General features: G+C 42.1%; 1 protein-coding gene across 1 annotated transcript in view; it reads left to right on the top strand.

Moving 5' to 3' along the window:
• Positions 1 to 24,163, top strand: part of AFAP1L2 (actin filament associated protein 1 like 2) — a 523,453-nt gene that overhangs the window by 370,607 nt on the left and 128,683 nt on the right. Inside the window, exon 6 of the mRNA XM_078643868.1 lies at positions 15,432 to 15,643. Within this exon, the coding sequence (XP_078499994.1) occupies positions 15,432 to 15,643 (212 nt within the window). The remainder of the gene's footprint in view (positions 1 to 15,431; positions 15,644 to 24,163) is intronic.

The raw sequence follows: 24,163 nt of genomic DNA, 5'->3' as shown, positions 1-24,163 counted from the left end.
ACTGTCCTCACAGCATGCACTCCGCGTTGACCTATGTGAAGAGCAAAATGCGGAACATTTGGCGTCCTGCAATAGCTAGTTGCAGGTAATGAGAAAGATACCCTAAATTCTGGAAATGTCACAGAAAGCGGATTGTTTGCCACCCTAGGGGCGAGACTCCCCACATAAAAGGGGTCTGCACTTTGCCATTTCCAGAAGAAGGGTTTGTTGATTGAACCTAGTAACTATAGGATGATAGCTCTGCTGGACAAGGATGCGAAGGACTATGCATTCCGTCAGCTGAATGATGTGAATGTGTTTTAATAATCCACTGATATGAAAAGGGTATTAGAACTAATAGCAAAACAGTGAAAATTAGTCTTTCCTAATCAATGCTGGTTGACTGACATGGCACAAAGCGGGACTCCTGTTTTCTAGATCATAAAATGACATTTGGAAGCAATTAGCTGCAATTACTCTGACAGTGAGACACCTTTTTGTTGCACTTTATTTATTTATTTTATAAAGTTTAATATAGTGCGAACAAGATCCCGAAGGATATCAGAGCGCTTTACAAAGGAAGGAAGGACATAAATCCAGTGCACATCAAGGGCCTCTTTGCCTCTGCACCAACTTCTGTAATACGGTATGGCTGCAAACACATAGAAATTCTATATTTGCATAAGGCCACACCTCCTTGCAAATGAGGGAACTTTCTCTGAAGCTACGCTAGTGCTACATGAGCACAAGCGCTATCAGTATTACAGACCGTGCCGGACTGGCCGTAGCTGACATCGGGCGTTTCCCTGGTGGGCCGGAAGGGTGGGGGCCAGTTTTGTACTGGTGGGGCACGTTTTTGTTGCTGGAGGCCGGTTTTGCAGCAGTGCTGCAAAATCAGCCACTTTTAACAAAAGCGCAGCAGCAGTGTTATAGTCCTGGCAATTACATCCGACCCTCCCCAGCCCCTTCCGGGGCCGGTCAGATGTAATTGCCAGGGATGGTTTGCAATCCCAGTCCGGCCCTGATTACGGAAAGGGCCACACATGCAACTGCGGACCTGTCTGTAATAGTAAAGTGTCCCGGCATGCACAAAGTAGACAAATCTGCCTGTTGCCCACCCGAGGCACTTTCAGTAATATGGTCCAATTGTTTAATCTGTATGCGGCAGATTTGGGATTTACACTTGTTAACTGCTGAGGCGGACTACTAAAGCTTGGTGGAACAATGGAAAAAATCTTACTGGATGTAGATGTAACGTCTTATTAGACAGAACAGGTATATGGGTTACATCATATGCTAAATATCTTGGAAGGGTATTACAATAAGAGCTGCTCATCAGTTAATCATACAAAGATCCCCTCTACAAATATTTCAGGCTGCGGTTTCATGAAAGTGGCAATCATTTATGGCCTCTTTGAAGACCCAAGTCCATACCCTTATGTTGGCTCTGCAGTGTCTTTCCCCAGAATTGTCTGACCTCCCCATTATGCCTCTCCTGGACTTCATGGCCCATCTGGCAAAGATGATAAAATGGCTAGAGATGATACAGTGTAACTTGTATAGAAAGGTTTTCCATTTGCCATCATTATCAATAAAGTCCTAGATCCGTGTGGAATTTTGTCTTGTCAAACAATCTTTGGAACCTTATGTGCACACCATTTTTGTTTTTTCTGGTGTTGAAGGGCTGCCTGTGAGGTCACTCTAAAAGCAGCTTGATGGCAAGAACTGGAGAATTTACGACCCTATAAAAGAAAATGCATGGTCTATCCTTCTCTCAAGGGCTTTACTAGAATTGGATAGGCAAGTCTTTTGGGAAGAAGATACCACTGTGGCTCGCTAAAGTTGCACTCAAGAAACAGGTGCAATAAAAATCCTTTGTGGATTCTCATGTTTGTTTGTTGGGACTCTATTAACCTTCCTTATGGAAGGCAATGCCATTCAAAGTTAAGATGGAATAGTACAAACTTTAGTTTGGACTCTGATTCAAAATTTTCCATGACATAAAAGCAGAATAAAACCATGTTAATTGTAGACTCTATGGGTATGTTGGTTAAAGCTTAGTTAGCGTATATTTTATGCAGTGTCATACTTTTTTAGAAGAACACATGAACTTTTTAGAACCATCATAAAAAACACTTGGAGTAAGAATATGCAGTTTATAACTGTTTTAATAGTTTTGACATGCAGTTTGAAAGTGTTTTTGTTACATTTGTATAATATGTTAAGTCAAAAGTTGCAAAAATAGAAAATATTGTGTTTTGAAGTGGATTACACTCTTAGAGCAGCATTTTTCTAGCCACCTCTTCATTTTATCAAAGTGCAGCTAGCTTGTAGTTTATAAAGGTGTCTGATATAATATGAATTGTGTCTGCCTGTACTGGTCTTTGATTAGTATGTATTTAATTTCTGAAGTGGGGCAGGCGAGAATTTCGACCAGTATTAAAGTGAGAGTGTACTATGTTTTAAACTTTCGATATCTATTTTTTTTTATCTTGCTAATTTCTATTTTGGTCATTTCTTTTTTATGTATATTGTAATGGTTTTTAGTAACCATGAAAGAAAATATTACATGTTATGTCATTATCTTTAAACAAGATACTAAAACATGTATTTTTTCTATGTATATGGTATCTCTGTAGCACAAACCTAGCCAAAAGCAGCAGAGTACTGTACATGGTCAAAGAAAAGCATAAAACCAATTAGTAAAAGGCTGGGCTGTGGATGGTTAATGCATTGTGATGTAGTACATTTTTAAACGAGATGAGTCTTCAACTCTTTCCTAAATTGAAGCAGCACTGGTGCAGTCTTGATGGAGTCTTGATGGATACCACGATGCTGTTCCAAATCCATGGTGCATAGATCGAAAAGGCCTGCTGCCTTGGTTTTTTTTTCTTCACTTCTTAGTCTGCAATCTGATTGTGTCCTGGCTATGGGTGTGCCGAAAACCACCAGATATGGTAAACATGTCTGCCAGATAAGTAGAAGTGCTGGTCATGGTGGCTTTATAAATGATACACCTTGTTTTAAAGCTGGCATGGGCCAGCAAGGGGAGCTAATGGAGTTCCATCAGGATGGGCGTAATGTGATCATATTTCTTCAGGCCCGGAATGAGACGTGCTGCAGTATGTGAGATGCCCCAAAGGGCTTCCTGTGTGAAGTCTGGGACGCAATGGAGTGGGGTATTACCACCATCCAACAGTTCTGAAGTCGCTTTCTAAAAGAAACTGTTTACTCTCTCTAGAACAGAGAGCTGGCATCCGAGCATCTTTGTTTCTTTTGCAATGGGTTCCTTGAGGGTCAGGTTTGTGTCCAAGGTGAATCCAAATTAGTTAGCCTTCGGTGAAAGTTGGGGTTTGAAACCATCAAGATTCATATCACTGAGCCAGGTTTGACTTGTATCTTCTTTGTTGTTTTTGACAAATAACAGGAATTCTGTCTTGGTTGGGTTGAGCTTCAGATAGGTCTGGATGAAGTGCAAGCAGTCTTTGAAGCATTGGATGTCTGAAGCAGAGTAAACTTTCAAGTAGAGGAAAAAAGTATACAAAAAATGATGGATGGAATACTTGAATGAATCTCAGCCACTAGAAATTGCTCAGGCCGCATCCCAGTCCATTGTTCTTGTGCTCACCATGCCACCTCAGTTTGGCCCCAGCCATCTGCTAATAAACCTTGACCCTGTTCCAAAAGGAACAGTCTATTCTGATCCTGAACACAAGCATTCCAAGACACGTTTTCCCGTGATTGGGCTCGTCAGTTGGGTGCAGCTTAGGTCCAGTGGCACTTTGAGCAGAGAATCCATCTCTGGGCATACCGGTCGCATCTGTGAGTAGAGCACCAAGCAGCTCCATGTAGAGGTTGAAGATGTCAAGAGACCGTTTGGAAACCAGCGGGGCTCCATAGATGAAAAGCATATTTTGTAACCTGTAGGTGCCTGTATGAACAAACTGGTGTTGGTTGGAAAGGTAGGAGAACTAATGAAGGGCACTGCCTGTGAGCTCCATTCTTGACTCCAGGGTGTGTAGGTGGGTGGGTTGGTAGACTGTGTTAAAGGCAGCTGAGAGGTCCAGCAATATTAGGAGGCAAGTGTAATCCTCATCGGTGGTTAAGGGGGCATTGTCTACGATGAGTAAGGTAGTGCTCTCTGTGCTGCAGCATGTTCTAAAGCCTGACCGGCAGTCACGCAGGAGATGGTTAGCATAGAGATGATCATGGATTTGAACAGAGACTGCTTTTTCAATTATCTTGCCAATGATGGAGTTTTTGGAAGTTTTATATAGCGCAAAGGTATCAGACAGGCAATGATGGGTAGGTAAGTGATGGGCTGGTTGTTTCTGAGGTCATCAGGGCCTAGTGTAGATTACTTTAGGAGTGCGAGCATCTGGCCTGTTTTGAGCGCTTGAGAAGATGCATGAGGGAGGCATTAGAGGACAAAGGTAAGTAGGCATGAGAGAGCTTTGTTTAAGTACAATGGTAAGGCATCATCCTCGTAAGAAGCGGCTTTGAGGGAGTAGAGTATATAAGCAAAATCTGGGAGAAGTAAAGCTTTGAAGGCTGACCATTGTGGAATTCTGTTGGATGGGGTGGGTATAAAGGATGAAGCGGGCCTGGTGGTGTTAATGTTCTATCTGACCTCTTGTATTTTATCACTGAAGAATAGGTTGATCGCATTGCACTTTTCTGTGGAGTGAGTAGTAAGTGTGAAGACATGGGATTGATGAAGTGCTTGATTGTCTTGAACAGCATTCTACATCTGTTGGTAGTTTCATTGATGGAGTTGGTATAGAACTATGCTTTGGCTGATACGATGAGCTGTCTGCCTGTTGTGAGGAGGGAGTCAGTATGAAGATGTTCTCAACTGTTCTATTTTTCTACTATTTTCTTTCCTGTCTGTAGAGGAATAAATTAAAGTTAGCAAGGTCCTGCATGTCACAACTTCATAAACCTAGATCAACAAAAATATCCATGCTCAAATGCAGACAACCTAACTAGAAATGATACACAGTCCGTAATCCCTTCCTACGCAGCCATGTAACCAATACCCAGAATTGGGTATTCTCCGCAGAAGTGATAAGATAACAAAACAATAGGGGCTGGTACATTACTCAAATCCTCATTCTACTTCTGTCCACTACAAAAACGCTCACAACTTCTTAAAAGAGTAATTTGTTCAAGCTAAGATACATCGACCGGAAGGCAAGAAGTCAGGAAGCAAAAGTTGCTAAATTCATAAGGGATTCTCAATTCTACGCAGTCTAAACAAAACATCTACCTGACAGTACATACATTCTAAACATCCACAAGAACTAGCATCCACCTCTTTTTCCCCCCTAAGAAAGCAGGGAACTTCCAGAGCAACACAAAGTGCCCAGTAGTTAGAAGAGGACATGCACACCTTCCCACATTCCCAAATTGGTGATACCAGACATTTTAAAGGAAACAAGATGTCCATTTGGTAAAGCTGTCACAAAGCAACATGATAAAGACCCCGATACACAAGGAACAGTTAACAATACAAAGAGAAAAAGTTTATCACCCAAACCCACATAGCTTGCAGTTGGTGAATTGGGTCCTGAAATCTTAGATTCAATCAATAGGTCTGGCAGAAAAGTGTATGAATGTTAATAAGGAGGCAAAAGATCATCCACAATATGTTGTTCTGCTGCAAAATGGATAAAGTATGATACATGGTTGCTACAAAATAATTTCAACAAAAGGCTAACAGGTGAAACAGTATTGATAAGATATCTACTATATTTGCTAAACTGTGGGTTTAACTTTGCATCATTAAAATTGAAACTGTTATCTGTTGCATCATACACTAAGGGCCAGAATAGACCACAGATTTGTACAATTCCATCTATTAAATGATTCCTGGAGTGTTCATACGTTTTGATCACTAAAATGGAACCTGAATTTAGTTTGAAAGGTTATTGAGAAAAAAACAGTATGACACAGCTGCTTTGTCAGTTTGTAGGCATGCGACAACATGCACACGTGCGTCTAGAAAATGAGTCCGGCTTTTTTTTCATTTACCAATCCGAGACTGATTGATAAATAACAAGTAGCTTCAAAAGCGATTTAAAAAACAATTATTGTGCGAAAAACGATTATTTTTTTTAAAACAAAGAGCAGGTTCAGGGCAGGGAGTAGACGTGGGACATACCAACATAATTTTGGGTGCAAGGAGAAGGGCACAGGTGAGAGAGGACACTATGGAGCACTGGGTGGGGGGAGAGCAGGACATGGGGGAGAGAACAATATGAAGCGCTGGATGGGGGTAGAGGACACAGTGAGCGTACAACATGGAGGGAGAGAAGTGTATGGTCAATAGAGCAACATAGAGCACTGTGGGTGGGTAGAAAAGCACACCCGGAAGGTAGCTCAAAAACATATAAGGGGAGAGGAGTTGGCCTAACGACTAGGGCGTTCGACCTCGAATCTGGGGAACCGGATACGAGTCTTGGCAATGACGTTGAACATCCTGTGATTCTGGGCAAATCACTTTATCTCCCCGTGCCTAACAAAAATGAATGTGTCCTCATGTAACGCAACTGGTGCTATGTAAAGCGCTCTGATACCCGATACCGCGACAAGTTAATGCTATATAAAACTCCGTAAAATTAAATATGCACTTTCGTGGAGTGCTTTACAAAAAGAAAAAGTGTTCCTGAAAAGCGAGCATTTTTGGATGACTAAAAGGAGCCAATCAGAGAGGAGGTAAACCAGGTATACTCCATCGGAGGGACAAAGACATGGGCAGGCTAAAACAAATAAAGCCAGCAGAGAGGAATCAAGTAAATGTGATTGACAAAACACAAAGCCAATGGTAAGACATGGGAGGAATGTATTCTGTGGTATGTTTTCTACATATCCCCAGTATGTTTTTGTAACCAGACTGCTGTGCTGTCTAGTAAGATTCCACCTGAAAAGGGAATAGAACTGGCATTCATCAGCAAATACCTGTTACAGATGTGTACAGCAGCTGCATGGTCTTCATAGCACGCATTCACTAAACACAACTGTGACTCCTATGAGATTCAGCCACAAAAGGAGGCTGTAGTCAGCCAGACTGTGTTAAACCATTTCTTGGCACTACTTTTCGTTCAGTTTTTGCTCCACATGGGTTAATATCTTTTATTAATCAACATACATGACTCTAGAATAGGTTAACGTTGCAGAACAAATGAGTTGCTTAACTTTAACATTTGTTTCACAGCTTTAAACATTTCTATATTCTAATGGCACCCTCCTACGAGTAAGAAAAGCATCCGGTATTGGTCGAGCATAGCATATACTAAGATAAAGAAAACAATGGGTGAGCTTAAATGAAGTCTAGTGTGGGACTATGGTATTTATCACCGATTACTGATTTTGGGTTGGTCCTTAGGGCTTGGAGTTTGCAATAGTGCTGAGTACTTTACGAGACTTTTGAATTTAGAAAAATTATATCAAAACAAATCTCTTCCCAGTTCCAGAAAAACACAGACTTTTTGTGCCAATGTGCCCTATAGCCAAGATTGGCTTGCATTTCCCTTATAAATATTTTGTTTAATATCTCTTGCTTGTTTATTTTGGTCTGCTGCTTCTGTCTGTTTAATATCTTTTTGGCACCCTGAAGGGATTATGCTGTTCGCACATTCTAAATAATGGATTCCGATGAATGCTGTGAGGAATGAGTCTGGGTGCACTAATGGCCTCTTACATTTTGAATGAGGAGACGCGACGGTCATCCATCATTGGTAACTGGAGGTTGTCATACGAACAGCTTAGGAGAAGTGTGAAGTTGATCTGAAGTTTAACATCTGTTTGTTGTATAACCACTCTACAATGAGGCTTTAACGTGAAAATGAAAGTATCTGAAAAATGCACAACAGTAGTGAACTGAAATGATTGAGAGCTTTCCTCAACTGGTAGGTTAAAAAAAAAAAGTGCAAATCTTTCCTTGCTCCAAGACTGCAGAACGTCATTCCTAGTCACATACAATCATCATCTTTCCACATCCTTTCACATTCTGTAACAATTTCAAAGCACACTTCTTCAGACTTACCTCTCGGAGGAACTCCCCTTCCTAGATCTCTCCCACTAACAACCATCAATTCTCCTACAAGTTTCCTTGTGACTATAATTCTGTTACCATATTATCTGCAAACCTATCTATAATGTGTGCCTCTCAACTCCCCATAAGAAGGTTACAGCTTTAGAAATACTTCGAATAAATAACATAAAAAGAAATAAAAGAAATAGGGCAGAGGTAATAGGATCCCTGAGGTGTTGTTACATGAATCCTATAGTTTGATCTGAAAGGGAGTTTTTTTGGTTGAGAGTTGGTGGCCATAATATCACCTAAAACTCTTTAGGCTCCAGATCTTGAGAATCGCATTCAGTGTGCGACAGTCCCGATATGCAGCGGTGTGGTATCACCCAATACCAAACGGAAAGGCTAACAGCACCAAGGGTGATTTTGCTCCAGACAGTCGGCGTGCACCTAAATGTGATTTTTGCTCCTCAGTATGTTGTTGCACCAACAAGAGTTTCCATACTCCTGCTGAAGCTGCACCGAGGAGGTTTTGGCAATCAAATACAATATGTTCTCATTCACACTCACACATTGTGTCATTACTCAGTACCTGAGATACCAATTAAAATGGCCTGCAGTCATAACATCTTTCCCTGGTCAGCCTCTTTGTCTACCCAGTCACCCCAGCTTTGTTGCACAATGGGGTAAGGTTGCTTCCATCATTACAAGAAAGTCTCTAATGACTGCATTAGTATACAAATGAAGAAGACACTTCATGCATAAAGTGCTTCACAATAATCTTTCGCAGGTGACCTATGTCTTTGTGAGAAAAAATATTAAAAAGTGATAAAGTTAGCTTCACAACGAAAAGAGGTATGAAATTTACCACGCAAATCTCCTACACCGATGACACCCAATTCATCCTCTCCCTGGCGAACAAGACAACCACCACCAAGACCATCAACCACCACCAAGACCAACAACCACCACCAAGACCAACAACCACCACCAAGACCAACTGCATGACATGGTAGCAGACTGGGTGCAAACCAACTGCTTGCTTCTCAACTCTGACAAGATGGAAGCACTGATCTTTTGGCGACAAGACCTACCCATGGGACTCCACCTGGTGTCTGTCGGAGCTAGGACCCACAGGCCAAGCAAGAAATCTAGGGATCATCCTAGGCGACAAGCTCAACAGGACTACTCAAACCAACCCAAGTGTGCTCCTCCTTCTTCCACATCCTGCGCATGCTATGAAAGATCTTCAAATGGTTGCATCAGAACACTACAAGGACCGTCACGCAAGCACTCATCACCACCTGTCTGAAAGACGGCAACACTCTCTACACCGGAATCTCAAAAAAACTCTTACACAAACTCCAGACGATCCAGAACACTGCTGCAAAACTTATACTTGCTTCACCCACATCACACCACACCTAAAGAAGCATCACTGGCACCCCATTCACAAGTGCAGCCAATTCAAGCTTCTCACGCGCACATACAAAGCCCTACACAACACAGAACCAGAATACCTGAACAGCCGCATACACTTTCCCCAACCCATCAGACTCTATGCTCTGCCGCACTCTCACTCGCACACATTCCCCACATCCGCAAAGGCCGAAGTGGAGGTCGCTCATTCTCCTCCATCGCACCCAAGACAACGACCTCTATCGACACATCACAGCATCCTCCTCAGTTCTTGACTTCTGCAAGAAGATGAAGACCTGGCTCTTTGTATAAGCATCTTGGGAACCACACAGTCACACACCTGCCCAAGTGCCTGGATACGCTCTCGGATGGTCTGTGCGCTATACAAATCAATATAACACAGCATACCACAGCCCTGCCTACTTTGCATTCACCTGCCTACTGTACTGTGTATCGTTTTGGCTCTGCCTGGTCTGCACTGTCATTGAGGGAGCCTCATTTATAATTAACTAGCAGCCCGTCCCGACCTTGTCCAGGAGCATTTAGGCTTCCCCTACCCTCGCCTGCCCCGACATTGCCCAGCAGCCTGTGCCCCCGCCCGCCTCGTCCCCCGCGTGCCCCGACCCCGATCATTGTTTTAGTAATTTCCCGTCCCCTGCCTGGCCTGACACCCGCCTGCCCCGACATTGTCCCCGGAGCATTACCTGAGCCGCAGGTCCTGATTTCACCACTCCTCCAATTTCCCATCCCCTGTCTGGCCCGACACCCGCCTGCCCCGACATTGTCCCCGGAGCCTTACCTGAGCCGCAGGTCCTCATTTCACCGCTCCTCGCGCCTCAGCAAGTGGTCCTTATTTCTCCACTCCGCCGCTCTGCTCCTCACCGCCTGTCCGCCGCCGCTCCCCCCCCGCGCCATGTCCGCCTCTCCGCTGCTCCTACCGCCGCTGGCCTCACGTCACCGCTCCTCCTCCGCGCCATGTCCGCCGCTCCTTGGACGCCTCTCCTCCCCGTGCTGACGTGAGCACGCACATCACGGCCGGTGCTACTTTGGGGGGGGACTACTTTTTTAAAAATATAAATATTGTAAATAACGTTTTATTTTGTCATTTATATAGCCTATAACCATCTACACACCCTGACGATTTCAACGGTGTATCAGGTGTGTAGATTGGCGCTGTGGTTTCCGAGTTTACCCGCCTCAAAGCCTGAAAGTTTTTACTTTATTATAGTAGTATAGATTATCTATGTCCACCTTGTCTAACCCTGATTCAAGATATCTTGGAATCCCTTTCTTGCACCGTTCTGCATTTATGCTTGAAATCTGGATTTTTACCAAACCTGGTTTTGTTTTTGTGTGTGCATTTCTGATGATGGAAAGGTATGCGCCTTCTACTCGTCCCAAAGCCGCAGTATGTAAACTTCTCCTCCTTGGAAGGCATACGTCAAGGGTTTGTGATGTATTTCCACACAGCCAGTGATGCTTGACGCATAGGAAGTTTCCCCAAACAAAGTGAGCCCGACAGATCTTATCTACACGTTTGGTTTCAAGAGACGCTGAACAGTTAGACCTCACAGCAACTATAAATGTATTTTTCTTCCTGGGAATGCTGCTGAAAAAAACAATGTTCCCGCTAATACTTTGACTGCCTCTCACGCAAGTGTTTTATTTTAAAGAAAAGTGGGCTTGCACACAAGCACACGCAAGCACACACACGCGTGGTAGGTGGCTGAGTGGTGTAAGGCATCACCTGCATAGACCTCTGCAACCTACACCCACAGGGATGATTCAGAAGAGCGATGCTTCGCCTTTCATCCTTCCAAGAACGATAAAATAGACACATTGAGATGGCTATTACATGCATCTTTTATTACACTGCTTAGATACTTTGTTTTATGCAAATCATCTTTAATCTAAACACACTGCAATCTGAGCAGCATGCTGAACATTATAAAAGCCACAATTGAAAACAACTACAGCTAGAACTGCCTCAAAATCAGTTCAATCGGACCATCACCAAAATCCACAGCAGGTAAAACCATACGAACAAAGCAATTTCAAACCAGTTTATAATCGGTTAACAATAAATATGCACCAAGCCAATACTATCTCACAACAAATTCAATACTGCAGTGTGTACTGCAAACAAAAGAGCCCCATAAAAACGCAGTGGTGTAGCAAGATTACCGTAGGCATTCATGCAGGGAACGGAAATGGCCCTCCATACCCTCAGATTAGTAGAACATACATCTATAATATGGGTACTGAGCAGCCTCCCACCCTTGCACAGGTGCCACAACACCTATTGAATTATTAATAGCTACTCTCCTAAATGCATGCATGTTAGAAAATGCCCTCTAGTTGGCAATGGTTCGCTCCCTGCCCAAGCAGGGACCCTCACTCTAGTTAGGGTAAGTTACACAACTAAAATAACCCCTGTTCAACCTCTTGGTAGCTTGGAACAGAGCTGTCCGGCTTATCCAAGATCAGTGATGTCATCAGTGATGTCATTTGAGATGTCATCAGTGATGTCACTGGCCATGTCATGAATGATGTAATATGTGACGTCATCAGCAGTGCATTGCGGGGGCGCGAGTTCTAGTTAGCTGAACTAACCGTTACGGCGGAATTTCTCTGGTTTTGTACGAGTGAAATGTCCCTGAAACTTATGATTTTTTACAGTTAATTTCTAAGGTTTTTTTTAAATGCTAATTTCTAACTATAACGTCCCTGAAACCTATGTTTTTTTTAAGTGAATAGTATATATACACACACATATTACATATATATATGTATACACACACACACAGCGAAAACACTACAAGAGGACTCCACACCAGTTTAGAAAAATAGCCTATATTTAGCCGAATAAAACCAGACCAAAACTACAAAAATCCAATGAACACAAGTCAAGATATGAATTCTCAAAAAGATTAAATGAAGTTGTAGTTCTTAAAAATCAATGGTTGTTCTTGATCAGGACAAAGTACCTTAGATACATAAAAAATTCAAAGGCGAGGTGCAGAGTAGGTGAAGTGTTGAAAAAGCAGGTGATGCGTCAGTTCCTTACTTGCTAGGCAGGGCATGTGAGGCATCGTTTGCGGGCACAATATCTCGGTTCCTTACTGTGGTGCTGCATCAATGAATACATCGGCACTCAGGGACTATGCATCGAAAGTCACTTGTGTTTCTGTCAGGATATTACAGAGGGATCAGACTGAGTGGATGAACAACCATGTTCACCAGGGGTAGTCAGTGGAGCTTTGGGATGTTTTGTATTACATCCCATATGACCTTGCGAAGTGGCCGTTACTTTGGATAGCAATGCAGAGTTTTCCGAGATGCTTGCCACTGACTGAATGGGGACTGCTTATGGGTTACTAGTTAATAAATTAGACTTCAGAGGGAGGAGTCTGCATGTACCGTAGGTAACCAAGGATGAAGAGGTTAGACAATAGGGCCTGATTCAAAAAGGGCCACAGCAAATGTTGCTAAAGCCACAAAGTCGTGGTGGAGGCCTCACGGTTTCTTGTTGTTGTGTGGAGGTCCGCAACAAGTGTGGGCCCCCACCAAGACTTTAGGGCCTCCGTAACAAGTGCTGAGGTACTTTGCAAATAGACCCTAAAGTGCCCGATTCACAAAGGTATTTTCAGCTGAAAAGCATAAATGTAAGTTTATGACCAAAAATAATGTTTACCCCTGTGGAGCTTTCTTAATATACCTCTTGTCTTCTCACATGTCCAGTCCACCTGCCAAGCATCTTTAGATCATCTTTCTGCATTTGTGGTTTCCCAAATTCTAGTGTTACACAAATAGCGTGAAAAATGTCTATGAAAAAAACATTTATTTTGATTTTTTAATTGAAACATATCCACTGTCAAAACAAATAGAGCCTTGACCAGAGTGGGTGGAGGCCCCGCTCACTCTAGTTAAGGTAGACCGGACATCTGCCACTCTTTGGCTGGTGTGCCACATCCGCCAAACTCTAACTAATGCCATTCTTTTTTTTTTTTTCATCCCTTCCCCATGTGGACGCTTCATGATCACTTTCTCCTACACATCTATGTCTCATTCAATAGCCACTGGTGATTTAAGAGCCAACACTTTCTATTAATTATTTTCAATTAGACATGTCTTAGTGGCCCTCCCTGCCATTTAGACATCCATGAAGTGGCAGCTTCCTAGAGTCAGGATAGCACAGCAATGCTGCTGGCATTAAAGGCAACAGAACAGCGGGGACTCCTCCGCAATGGCGGAAGAGCATCACCTCACTGGCTCAAAGGGAGCAGCTAAAAAATAAAACAATATTTTATTATTTTATTTTTCAGCCGCTGGCTGAGCCAGCGTGTGCAGGGTGGGGTGGGCCTGGCCATGGGAGGGTGGAGGAGGAGTGGTATATGTGCTTGTCTTTGGCTGGCCAAACTGACATGGGCAATTAGGTTTCTCCAACCCAGCTGTATTGCGCAGCCGCGTTGGCGAAACAGCACAGTCTCCCTGAGCCTGAGCTAGTGTTCATCCAGCCTGCTCAGGCCAATCCCCACGCAGCTCTCATGCTTGAGAGCAACGCAGGGATTGGATGGGGAGTCCGTGATGCTGTCCCAGGTACGGCTTGGACCATTAACTGGCAGCATAGGAGCGCGAGGCTGCTGGCAGCACCAGGTAAGTGTTTTTTTTTATTTGTTATTCTTGTTAAAACCCTAAGCCCCTGCCTTTGTGGAACAGTACCTGGCTCCATGAGGTGTCAAATATTCAGGGTTTTCGGCAGTGGGATCGGATTGGGATTTCACTCCTTGGGTGGGAGATCACATAAGAACCTGTTCAGACCTACAACACCGTCATTCCCTTCACTCCTCCCAATTCTATAAATATTTGCAGCTCCGACACGCCCTCAATGCCCACATCCTACCAGCCACCCCCGTGAATTCAGCCCTCTAGAAGCCCAGGTGGTGATCGGCGACTTGGGTAAAGGGAGGGGGGTTTCATGGATTTACCGCTCCCTGGTGAACAATGGCCTTGCGACCGTGGACTCTCGCCGCACCCACTTGGAGGGTTGGGTGGGCCCCTTAGAAGAAGCAGACTGGCGGGATGCGCTTATGCCCCTAAAACCCTGATGACCTCCTCTAAATTACGTCTTGTGCAACTTTATTATTTACACACAGCACACCTTACTCAAGCACGTCTGTGCAGGGCAGGGCTGCATCCCTCCACAGCCAGCACTAAATGTCACCATACCCCAGCTAATTTCTACCACATGGTCTGGCAATGTCCTCTTCTAGCTTCCTTCTGGACGGGGGTTGAGTCAGAGCTCATGCAGACTTTGGGATGTCTGGTTCCCCATGACCCCTTACGTCGTCTCCTGGGAGTTTCTGATGGTCTTGACGGCTCCAGAGCAGACAAATGCTTCTTGGGCACTGCGATCGCAGTGGCTAAAAGAGACATTGCGGCGGCTTAGTCCCAGGTTAAACCCCCTACTGTGCGTAAATGGCGACGAGGGGTGGATTGGTGTGCGGCCCAAGAAGAACCCCTCCTTGAGGCTAGGGGATGTCCTGAGAAGTTCAAAAAGATGTGGGGCAAATGGCTGAATTTGTTGTTCTGATTAATATGCAAGCTTCCTTTAACATATGCTGTATCCGTGAGGTCCCTATTCCTAGGCTTGATGTGCTGCTGTCTGATGTCGATGGAATCTGAAACACTGTATAAAATATTCTGTTTCTATCTGTTTTGTTTGCTATATATGCCAATAAACTTGATTATCCCAAAAAAAAACCTACGTCCGCGCTCCCCCGTACTCTTCCCACCCAAGCTTCACCGCATCCCCTCCCCCGCATCCCCTCCACCCGCCCGCCAGTATTTATCTGTGACTGCTGCCACAGCAACAGAAGCAGGAATATGGATTCATATGGGATCACAATCTCGCTCATCAAGTGATGACGAGAGTCGGTTGTCCAAAGGAACCCCTTTATGATATGTCTAAAGTAACTAAAATGTATCTTGCTTTCAGAGGATGGAGAACCAGTCAGCAGCTCGTATGAATCCTATGATGAAGAGGAGAGCAGCAAAGGAAAGTGCGTTTCCCACCCGCACCAGTGGCCCTCCACAGAAGCCAGCATAGAGCTGATGAAAGATGCCCGCATCTGTGCTTTCCTCTGGCGAAAGAAATGGTTAGGACAGTGGGCCAAACAACTCTGCGTCATTAAAGACACCCGACTCCTGGTATGAAATTCCAACACCTGCAATCTAAATTGTAATAGTTTGCGATTATTATGGCGGAAGTAGTCTGGGAGTAACTCAGGGAGGGTTTGGGCACAATGCTTGTTTTGTAAAAGAATAGATGCCGGGGCCCAAAGATTTTTCAAAAACCAATACTGCGTAGTCTTACATATACCTCATGTCTCTTTCATGAAGCACCCTACAATCCGTGCTCCATTATCTCAATTTTGCAGGTTCTTTTTCATCTCTATTTCCCTTCGGCATTGTTTGTAAGTCTTTCTTTTCTTCCATGTTCCTTCCATTCTTCCTTTTACTTTCTTTTCCTGGGTCCAAATCTGATGATGAAAAAGAAGTCTAAAAAAAAAGTGTATTGATGAACCCCACCTGTAACCACACCGGCACAAATTAAACATTTTCTACATTCACACTGTCCAATTTGATTTTATAGGTTTGACACACAAATGTTAGATATGGCTGGTTGAGTGCAACAAACTGCTCTTCAGTCTACATTCATTGTAATTAGATTTCACAGCAGTGTGCGTTTTAACCATACTGATGTGTTTGATCACTCTTTAAGTACATGCTAAACAATTGTCTTATCAATTGCTGTTCTGTTATATTTTGCAAAAAGTTTGTATTTTATAATTAATCTATGAAGGAAAGTACTCACTGTACCAAACCATACAAAATCTTACACTGGCAGTTACACATCTAAGCAAGAGAAGAGAAGAAAAGTAAAGGGAAAAGACCTATGACATTTTCAACAAGCATTGATAATGCCAATAGGCCTCTCTTATGAATAAAAGTGCCATTTGTGTCATTGGTGGGTTTAGGCCCTCAATCATTCGCCATACATGCACCCCATCACTCATTTTTGCACTCCTGCATCCATCCACTGACTCATTCTTGCATTCCCACTTTAACGCAACTGCAAAATAAATACACAAACTTAACAACTTATGCAAGATTAAAAGAATGCAAGTAGAAAAAAGAACACCTGCTATCATCTAAACACAGTAGGGGTATGCTTGCAATAATAAAACTAAACATTTCAGCAGGTGTCTGTCTTGTAGAAGTATTGTAAATAGTATATCATTGTTTTGACGTACCAGCATGGCTGTCCGATTTATATCCAACATCTTGCCCATCTTTGAAAGGTAAAACAGTGATACACTAAGGATAATCGCATTCTATAATGGTCACGTGGGTTAGAGAAATTTACCACTTGACACACAGCCCACTGCGGATCAAATAAAGGGCAAGCAAGAGACCATTTAGCACTGCCTAAAGAGGTGTAGTATCCTCTTAAACAATACAATTAAAAGAGAAACTAGGAAATTAAAGGAGACCTATAAAAGGAGAATATTTAAAACTAAAGGACTGGCCTACCAAACAGTACTCTGAAGTACACTAATTTTCATGTGAATGAACAAATTTGATTTTTCAAACAATGCTGTTATAAGTCAAGAGAGACAGTGAGTGGTGTAAATTGAATCATTATCGCATGCAATATGCTGTCATGGATGGAAGCAGAGTGTAAATGACACCCACACAGAACAATATTTGAACAAAGCTGACCCAAGCCCCTATGTAACTATATGAATAAATATTTATGTATTTGAATGTATATATTATTTAGTGATTTTTTTATTATAAGTTAGTGGCCGCCAGCTTGGAAGAGATTCTACCATCATTTTTTAAAGTGCAAATTGTCTACCCCTAGGAATTGTAAGAGGCAGTAACGAATACCAAATCCTTCCTTACAAACATATTCTGTGATATTTCATGTAACAAAATAGAACAATCCCCCCTAAATTCCTATTGAATTTAATATATGCTCTTCAATATTCCAGGTTTACTGCGTTTATTTTAATTTTTCATAATCAACAGATCAGACCTATGGTATCTGAAATATTTTTTCCTAGTGAATCAATCAGACCTCTAGCTGGCGTGTTGCCATAACTAAGGCCTCCTGCACTGAACTTAAGCTTTCCCTCAATTCAACCATCGGGCATATAGTCATAACATTTCAAATGCATGCAAACTTTTCAAGTTTACAAAGCAAAATACCATATCTCCTAACCGGGCTTCAGAAAGGATTCTCATAGTGCAAATGTTGTATGCCTATAGTTTGCAGAGGGGGTAATCAAGACCAAACTCTTACCTACAAAGATAATCTGTGAGATTCTATGTAACAAAAAAAATCTATCTGTAGGCTTTAATTCAGTAGTAATAACAATCCACCCTTAAATGCCAATTGATTTTAACATATGCATTTCCCAACCAATCAACATATTAGGCCTGCTGACTTTATTGTAACTTTTCATAAAAAACAATCACGTGTATAGTCTTTTTCATTGATTTTGTCACCATAGCAGACTCAAGCTGAATTTACACTTTCCACAATGTAACCATTAGGCATACAGTTATAAAAGTAGATCTCTATACACACTTATAGCTGGCAAAACAAAATACTATCTCTCCTAAGAAAGCCTAACAAGGATTGTTGTATTGAATAGCCACATGGTTCATTTGAGTAGATCACCGTCAGCAAGACCATTTCCCACTATGGTAATCTGTACGATTCCATGTAACAAAATGACTGACTATGGGCTTTTGCACAGTGTAATAACAATCCATCCTTAAAAGCTGATTGTCCTTAACACATTCTCAGAGAGCAAACCTTCTCTATCCAAAGTTTGTCACCTGGGGAAATCAACACTAAAGCCCTTGCCTACTACAATAATCTGTGGGATTCCATGTAACAAAATACCAGTCTGTAGGCTTTGATATAGAGTGATAACAATACACACTAACATGCCAATTGTCTTTAACATATACGTTTAAAAATAAATATGATGGGACTGGTGCCTTTATCTTAACATGTCATAATAAACTGACCACACCTATATCCATGATCATTGTCTTGCCCCCATAACCAGTCCTGCTGTATATAGTACAAGCTTTTCCACAAGCCAAAAAGTGCAATACAAGCAGTTTGTTTTTGTGGAAGCACCCATATTCGGCCCAATCAAATCCTGTACTAAGGGAACCAACGTTTCAGTGGGCCTTAAGCCCCTCTCTTAGTGGTACTCTGATAGTTTTTTTTGCTGTTTTGCTGATCACAAAAGAACAGGCGACAGCTACACTGTCAAGCCACACCTAAAAATCCTTGTAGATTAGTGTAGCATTGGATGTCATACTGTTCTCAAACAAAAACCTACATTGTGAAGTGTAAAGTTAATAATTGAAGGACATTGTGCTGGGACTGCAATACATTCCTCAAGACTGTCCTCCCATTTGTGCTGCTGCCAGAGAAGAACAAACACTGTAACTTATCTTATATCTAAGACACTTTAACTGCATTATAATGCAATGTGTGTGCCCCTGAAAGTTAAAGCTCAAGCAGCCCTACTGCTGCTGGCTGGGCAGCTGCATAAACAAACAAAAATATCACAGCTTTGTGGAGGGGAAGCACTTTTTCTGTGGAAGCACACAACTTCTGTCCAATCAAAACAAGTGATCTTGGCCACTAACATGGGAGTGGTGTAGCAACCATACTGTTGTTGAGCAAAATTGTGCTGTTGCTCCTGCGCTTTCACTGCCTTTTCCAAATGGCTTGGAGTGCTGTGCAGTTAGTCAGTTTGTTCTGGCTGCTGACCGTGGTGCACATCTGGTTCTGTGCTCACTATCTTCTCTTATTAAAGTTTCATTTTGGAACTGGAGTCTAGGGGACTGTCCTTTTTCTTACACTCATACACTGACAACAATTGTGAAAAATGACAGAGGTGCCCTATTTGAGCAATTACTACTTACTGAACAAGGTTTCTCCACACCTCGTGTCTATTCACTTTGGAATTGCTGGTTGGCCTCTTCCTTTATTTGTCTGTTGCAAAGTTAGTGAATCTTAAAATAGTGATGGGAGTGCGCACTTGCTCACCTGTTCCTATACTTATGGGAGTGCAACTGTTCTTTTTGTTCTGATCATATTGATGAGTCCGCCCATTTGGATTGGAACTTTCTATGGGATGTGCTTATTGCGTAATTCATGCCAGTAATGTGCCGCCATTTCATTTTGTGTGTGATTAATGGTCAACAGCACAGCATTCTGCTACAGTAGAAGTTAATTCAATATTAAAAACTTTTTGTTGTAATCAAAAGTTATGAACCTTTACTTTATTGCACATCTGCATACTACATGAAGTTTTAGGTAAAACTCTACTGGATGATTTGCTATCTCGACCAAGCTTATTTGAGAAAACTATATATTTTACAAGTTCCTGATAGCAGTGACTATTTATTTCATCCGTTAGACAATGGTATCTAATGTACATACATTATTGCTTTAATAGATAATAACAATTTAGAATTTCAAGTATTACACCCCCACTGTCTTTCTTACCTTCCTGGTGAGCATCCAGTGTTTTGAGAATGAGGGAAGCTATGTTTCTTGTCCAAGTGGAGGTATTAGAAGGTGACACATGTTCAGCAGAAAGAAAATGATCTTTATTACGGCATTGGTGAAGCAGATTTGGTTTAAAAAAAAAAAATTAGGAATTTACCTTCATTAGAATGACCAAGAGATATTGATGTTTATCGATGTGCCTCTAAACAAATGTTCATGTGTTATGGAAAAAAAGGCATTGATAAGATGATTGTAGAATATGTTTCGCTATTAAGATCTCTAGCATCCTCATGTGGCTTTGAACAAATCAATTATGAATAAGTCTTAAATAATCACGTTTTGATGAAAACCAACTGCAAAAAGTTCAAAAGAGATTATGGGTTACTGCTGATATGTTTTTATATGCCGCTACTGAAATAACAAAAGGGGTCGAACTTTCTGAACTGTTTGTTAAAGAAATTAGAGGACCAGTGGCGGCTGGTGAGATTTGAAAGTGGTGAGGCAGAAAGTGATAATCATACTGCGCTGTAGCGAGCGAGCGGTCGCGAGCGAGCCCGAACCCCCTAAGGAGGGTTCGGGGGGAATTCCCCCCGAGAAAATTTTGAAAAAATAGTGGAAAAATAGTGCATTTTCAAGCAAATTTGAGAAAGCAGGAAGGTTAATAAAGCAATTGTGAAAGTGCAGGTATTACATTATTAAAGAGCTGTCATATAACATAGGTAGCTGCTTATTCAGTATAACTACAGAGCTTTATAACAGACTTCAAGATACAATGCTGAGAACCTCAGAGATTGTTTTTATTTAAACTGCAAACAACAAAACAAACAACTTTTTTGATTTAAACTGCAAACAACAAAAGAACCAACTAAACAGGTCACAAACTATCACCATTCAACATATTTACTTTTTGTATCTAAATTCAGCACGTCTGTACAATTTTTACCTTGCAGTTTTCAATAGCTCACTGTTGTATGTTAGGATTTTTACTTACGGGCAAGTGACAAAATGATTCCTATGACAAATGCAGTGACCCACTGACCTATTTACTGCATTTTGTGCTCTGCATCAGGTACATGTTCTTTGCAGCAGGCACATTAACCTTCTGTGCTACCTTTCCATGAGTCAAAACTTCCATTAAACAAAACTCTGATCTCTCTCTCGGAAAAACATGAACAATATCCTTGGTGCAACAGCAAGTGTTGCATGGCTAAACATTTATAAGGCCCCAAAGGCGCGACCTGTATGAGTCTTTGCCAGCACCCTTCATTTATTGATCTGTTCAACTGTTATTCATATTTTGTTTCCACACACAATAGCATGGGGCAATGGGTCTGCCCACTCAATCCATTGGCTGGGTGGCACAGTTTTGCACGTGTTTGGCCTGAGCCCTAAACACGTGCTCATCCGCCTGAAAAGAAGTGCATTTCAATGCCGACCCTTCTGGGATAGTCTTTTATGTCATATACTCTATAGTTTTCCATTTTTTTTTTCAAAAATAAATATATTGATCAAAATTGCATGGTTTGAAAGGCCGAACCAATTGGCTTTGCCATGGCATAGCTTGTTCATTATTTTCACCTACAGCAGCCATCAGTGAAAACATTCCTGAGCGGAGTACATATACTAGTATAAAATAGTATCTCAAGGTATATTTCGTAAACATAAATCAGAAGTGTTGCAACTTCTGATATAAAACATCCCAGCTAAGTTTTTAGCATTAGCTTAGTATTTTTCACAATAAGTTTTCTAAAACTACTGTATCCATAGTGCCATTAGGCCCGGCCTGTCCACCATTAAAAACATAATAGACCAAAACATAGCATTACAAATAAATAACACCTGCAGCATAACACACTTAAAAATTACATAACATCAGAGCTGTTGCGCAGCACTAGAGACAGAGAACTTAGGGGATCAAAAGTGTTGCTGGCACAGCCTAAGATTGCTCCCATGCACAATGCACCGCCACCACCACCAATTACAGCACGACGTCACACCTGCACAGTGCTCACACCCTGGCCTGCATATGAGCCAGCCTTTATTATTTCCTCCTAGAAATCGCTGGGCTCACAAAGATGTATGCAGGCTGTACAAATTAAGCACCGGTAAAAAATGCACCTATTACTATACCGAGTATAAATATTAATTTCGTGGCATCACGTGTTGCATATAAAGGTAGTGCTGCCACTTACAAATGAGGGCATCTGTCTGCTTCGGAGGAAGCGCCTTGAGCGGAAACTTTGGCACTATGAGAGCCCGAGAGGCATTATTGAAGAGCCCTATCATGACTGACATATGATGAGGGTCATAGACAGTAGTTCGGGGTAGTAGTAGTACAAGCAAGCGCTATCTCAGTTACATACTGTACACATCTGTGCCCTCTGACTGTCCCGTAACCCTAGTGGTTTCAAGGGCTGCATTTTAACACTTGAGGTACACATACATGGTGGCCACAGAATCGGCTGTGGCAATATCCTATAACTGCTCACGGAAATACCAGTCCACCGGACTCATAATGACAGCTAAAGTGTATACTGTTGAAGTACTTGGTTGCCGAGTTCACAAGCACAATAAAAAAAAAGCGCAAATAAAGAAAATTGAAGAGAAAGTAATATTGCATACGTATAAAAAGGACATCGTTTTTGTCAGTCTCCAAATTTTTCCCTGCCTGATTTTGTTAATGTTAAAAGAGTGTACACTATGCTTCTACTAAACAGTGGCATAGCACATGTGATAGCATTCAGATAGATGACAGACAGAATGTGAAATGCAATTACAAATGCTACAGAGGGTTTTGCGCCTAGGAGTCCCAGAGGGGTAGGGCGGTTTGGGCATAGTTTGATCTATGAATTGGTGAGGTGATTGTTTATAGGTGGTAAGGGGAGCAGTATTTGACAGTCTTTTGTTGTGATTACGCTATTTTACCTAAATGACAAGGTCCTCACAACACGTTTCTGATTTACGCTTGTTGAGCGACAACTAACAGGATTATTCGTATCTGAGTTTGTATAGCTTTCCAACTTTTCATGCTATTTATCCCTGTTTGAAGCACTAGAAAAAATATTAATTATGTGGCTCCTATCCAAAAGGAATCACTTCAGTCATAACCGCCCATTTCTCATGTAATGTGTGACACCTTCAGCCAGTACTGGCTTTTACTTCAATACCACTACTCGTGCTGGGATTTTTTTTAACCTACACTTACAATGTTACGAAAAAAATGAAAGTTCCATAAAGTAACAGGCAGTTGGTTGAAAAGTCATGACTTACTGATAAGACGTTACATGGAAATACTTGGCAGCACTGTTTATGGTGCTAGGAACCAGCAAATTGGTGATTGCAAACGCTGGATACAACTAAAGCTATTCATGTTTCTACGAATTTTGCGTCCCCTCCAAAAACATACACTGTATGCAGGGCCGGGTCCTGCCGGAGCTAAGCAGGTGCGGAGAAGGGTCCTTATTAGGCTCTCCAATGTTTGCCTTCACCCTCAGGGTGAAAATAAAAATCTTCACTCTGCAGCAGTACCATCCTTCACAGGCTTTGATATAACTTATAAGAGACTCGTTTTACTTTTTTCACAGTCTCATGTCAGAATTGAAGCTTTTTCAATATTATATACAACGAAGCCGTAGTAGTTGCTTATTTATTTTATGCAATTAACAACCATTGACAAAGCCAATAGTCATGGCTTGTTGTAGGAGTAATGTTACTTGTTTTTTATATCTGGATGCAGTGACAAAAGCAACAAAATACAAGTCAGGCAGCGCAGCACACTATGCTAAACACCGATTTTTAGCTTACGTGTTTTAAAGCAGTTGTAAGGCACGGCCACTCGCCAGGCCCCTTTGAGAGAGACCCCTCCCAACAGTTTTTTCATCCCACATAAAGCCCTGACTGTATGGTACCTGCATTTCTATCGCGTTTTCTCACCACCTGACTGTGTGTGGGTCTGAAACACCAAAATACACTCTGGGCCTCTGGTGCTGCTCAGTGAAAGTTCTACTCCGTCCCCGTCGTTACTTGGTCCATCCGTACCACAGGCAGGCAGGACTCAGTCAGACTCCAAACTGCCCGCAACATTCCCGGGGACGATCGCCGCTTTACTGGGGATTCTT

The sequence above is a fragment of the Lissotriton helveticus genome, chromosome 5_1 (genome assembly GCF_964261635.1).
Source record: "Lissotriton helveticus chromosome 5_1, aLisHel1.1, whole genome shotgun sequence".
In the NCBI taxonomy this organism is placed as follows: domain Eukaryota; kingdom Metazoa; phylum Chordata; class Amphibia; order Caudata; family Salamandridae; genus Lissotriton; species Lissotriton helveticus.
The sequence above is the reverse complement of the archived record's forward strand: the minus strand, read 5'-3'. Positions and strand labels throughout refer to the sequence as shown.